The sequence below is a fragment of the Cryptosporidium hominis genome, assembly GCF_000006425.1.
Source record: "Cryptosporidium hominis TU502 chromosome 1 CHRO011079, whole genome shotgun sequence".
Taxonomy (NCBI): domain Eukaryota; phylum Apicomplexa; class Conoidasida; order Eucoccidiorida; family Cryptosporidiidae; genus Cryptosporidium; species Cryptosporidium hominis.
In genome coordinates, this window is record NW_666633.1 from 1 (window position 1) to 1,743 (window position 1,743).

At 34.9% G+C, this 1,743-nt stretch overlaps 1 protein-coding gene across 1 annotated transcript; it reads left to right on the plus strand.

The window, feature by feature from the left end:
- Positions 1-15: 15 nt before the first annotated feature.
- Positions 16-1,710, plus strand: Chro.10283 (hypothetical protein). The annotated part of the gene is made up of 1 exon (XM_659967.1): positions 16-1,710. The coding sequence occupies one exon, from the start codon at positions 16-18 to the stop codon at positions 1,708-1,710; it is 1,695 nt and encodes a 564-aa protein (XP_665059.1).
- Positions 1,711-1,743: the final 33 nt, after the last annotated feature.

The following is a 1,743-nucleotide window of genomic DNA, read 5'->3' on the forward strand; positions in this document are numbered from 1 at the left end:
ATCCAATATAATGAAATGGAAGGTGGGGTAATAAACTTGAAAAAAGAAAGAAGCTCAGTTAGAACATTCATCAGATTCTGTCCATCTAAAAAAACAATTATCGAAGATTCAAAAGAATGTCAATGGGTATTCAACACAGGAGATCATGGAAAGTCGATTAGAGCAAGTAGAAAATCATCTATTTCCAGAACCAGAAGTTGTACTGTCACTGATGAGATATTTAAAGAAGATGCTTGCAATAGCGAAATTTATAGAAAAACTATGTTACAGCAGCATGCTGTTGATGTCTTAGATGGAATCTCTACGAATATAATAGTTTGCGGACCTCACAAAACAGGTAAAACCAATTTATTAATTGGTTCTCAAAGAAGTATTGGGATAGTGCTTCAATCAATATATGATATTTTTGCTGCAATACGATGTTACACAAATGGTATTCATATTAATGAAAAAGGGATAAATACTGAGACAACTGGCAACTTTGATCGACTTTTTGTTGTCAAAGCATCTGTATTAGAAATAGGAGAAGACTCTTCAAACTTTAAATTAGATAATGTTCGTGATTTAATAAATCCAGAAAACCCACTACAATTGATTAAAAAATTGGGAGGAGAATTAGGTTATTCTATAAAAGGTGAACATGAACATCTATTTGAGAATGAGGAAAAACTAGTGGCATCAATTTTATCTGCTGTAGCAAGAAAAAAAGTTTTAGATGCGATTCGTAGAGAAAGAGTTAATACCAGAAAGAAAAAAAAAACTCCTGAGCAAATACAAAATACAATATTTGGTGAATTTGGAGAAAGATGGGTTAAAGATGATATGATTGGTAGCTTGTTGATAACTATTTCAGTTGAGTCAGTTGATAAGTCAGAATTGGAAAATAATATAAGTAAGAATGAAAAAATAGCAAACTCAACCCATGTAAACTATGGTACCTTGCGATTTTTTGAAATTTCATCTTGTATTAGCGCAAGCCCAAAATTGAAAGCAGTAATTCCGCTTTTCGGTTTGCTCGATTTAGCATTCGAGATCAGGAAATATTGTTATACAAATGAAAAAAGTAATAGAATCAATATTACGAATATTAGTAGTTATATTGCTTCAACCATAATTGATTCAAATTTAACTATAATTGGCACGTTATCTAGGTTTCCTTCAGAGAAAAAGTGTTGTATTCGCCCTTTAATAGCACCTTACGATAATCAAACAACTGTTCAACCCCATTCAATTTTTGATACATTGCAATTTTTGGAATATATCGGTAATAGCATGAAATTTCCCATATATCCTCAAAGAAATTGTTTTAAAAAGCCTTTTGTTCAATCAAAACTAATGGAAGTTTGCAGGAAAAATTTAATGAATGGCTCCAAGAAAATTCATAGTAAAATGATAATTAAATCAGAAAGAGGAATCTGGCAAAGTGAAAGTAGTGGAAGAGTAACTAGAATTATCCGGCTGCTTACATTTATTAATCGTTCAATTGAAGGTTCAGGAATATTGAGAATTTTGCTGAGTGGGAATGAAGATGATATTATTCGAATTTATTGCCAAACTCTTATCGGATCCGCCGCTCTCGACCCCCGAGGCTCCCGCCTTCTTTTGCTATTCGCACCCACGTTCCTCCCCACTACCCCACACCGTCCTCCAACCTGTCTCTTCCTTCTCATCCTCCCCATCCCCCCCCTTCTTCGTTCCCGGCCTTCCTGACCCTTCTCCTCCCCATCCCCCTCCCCCCCCCCC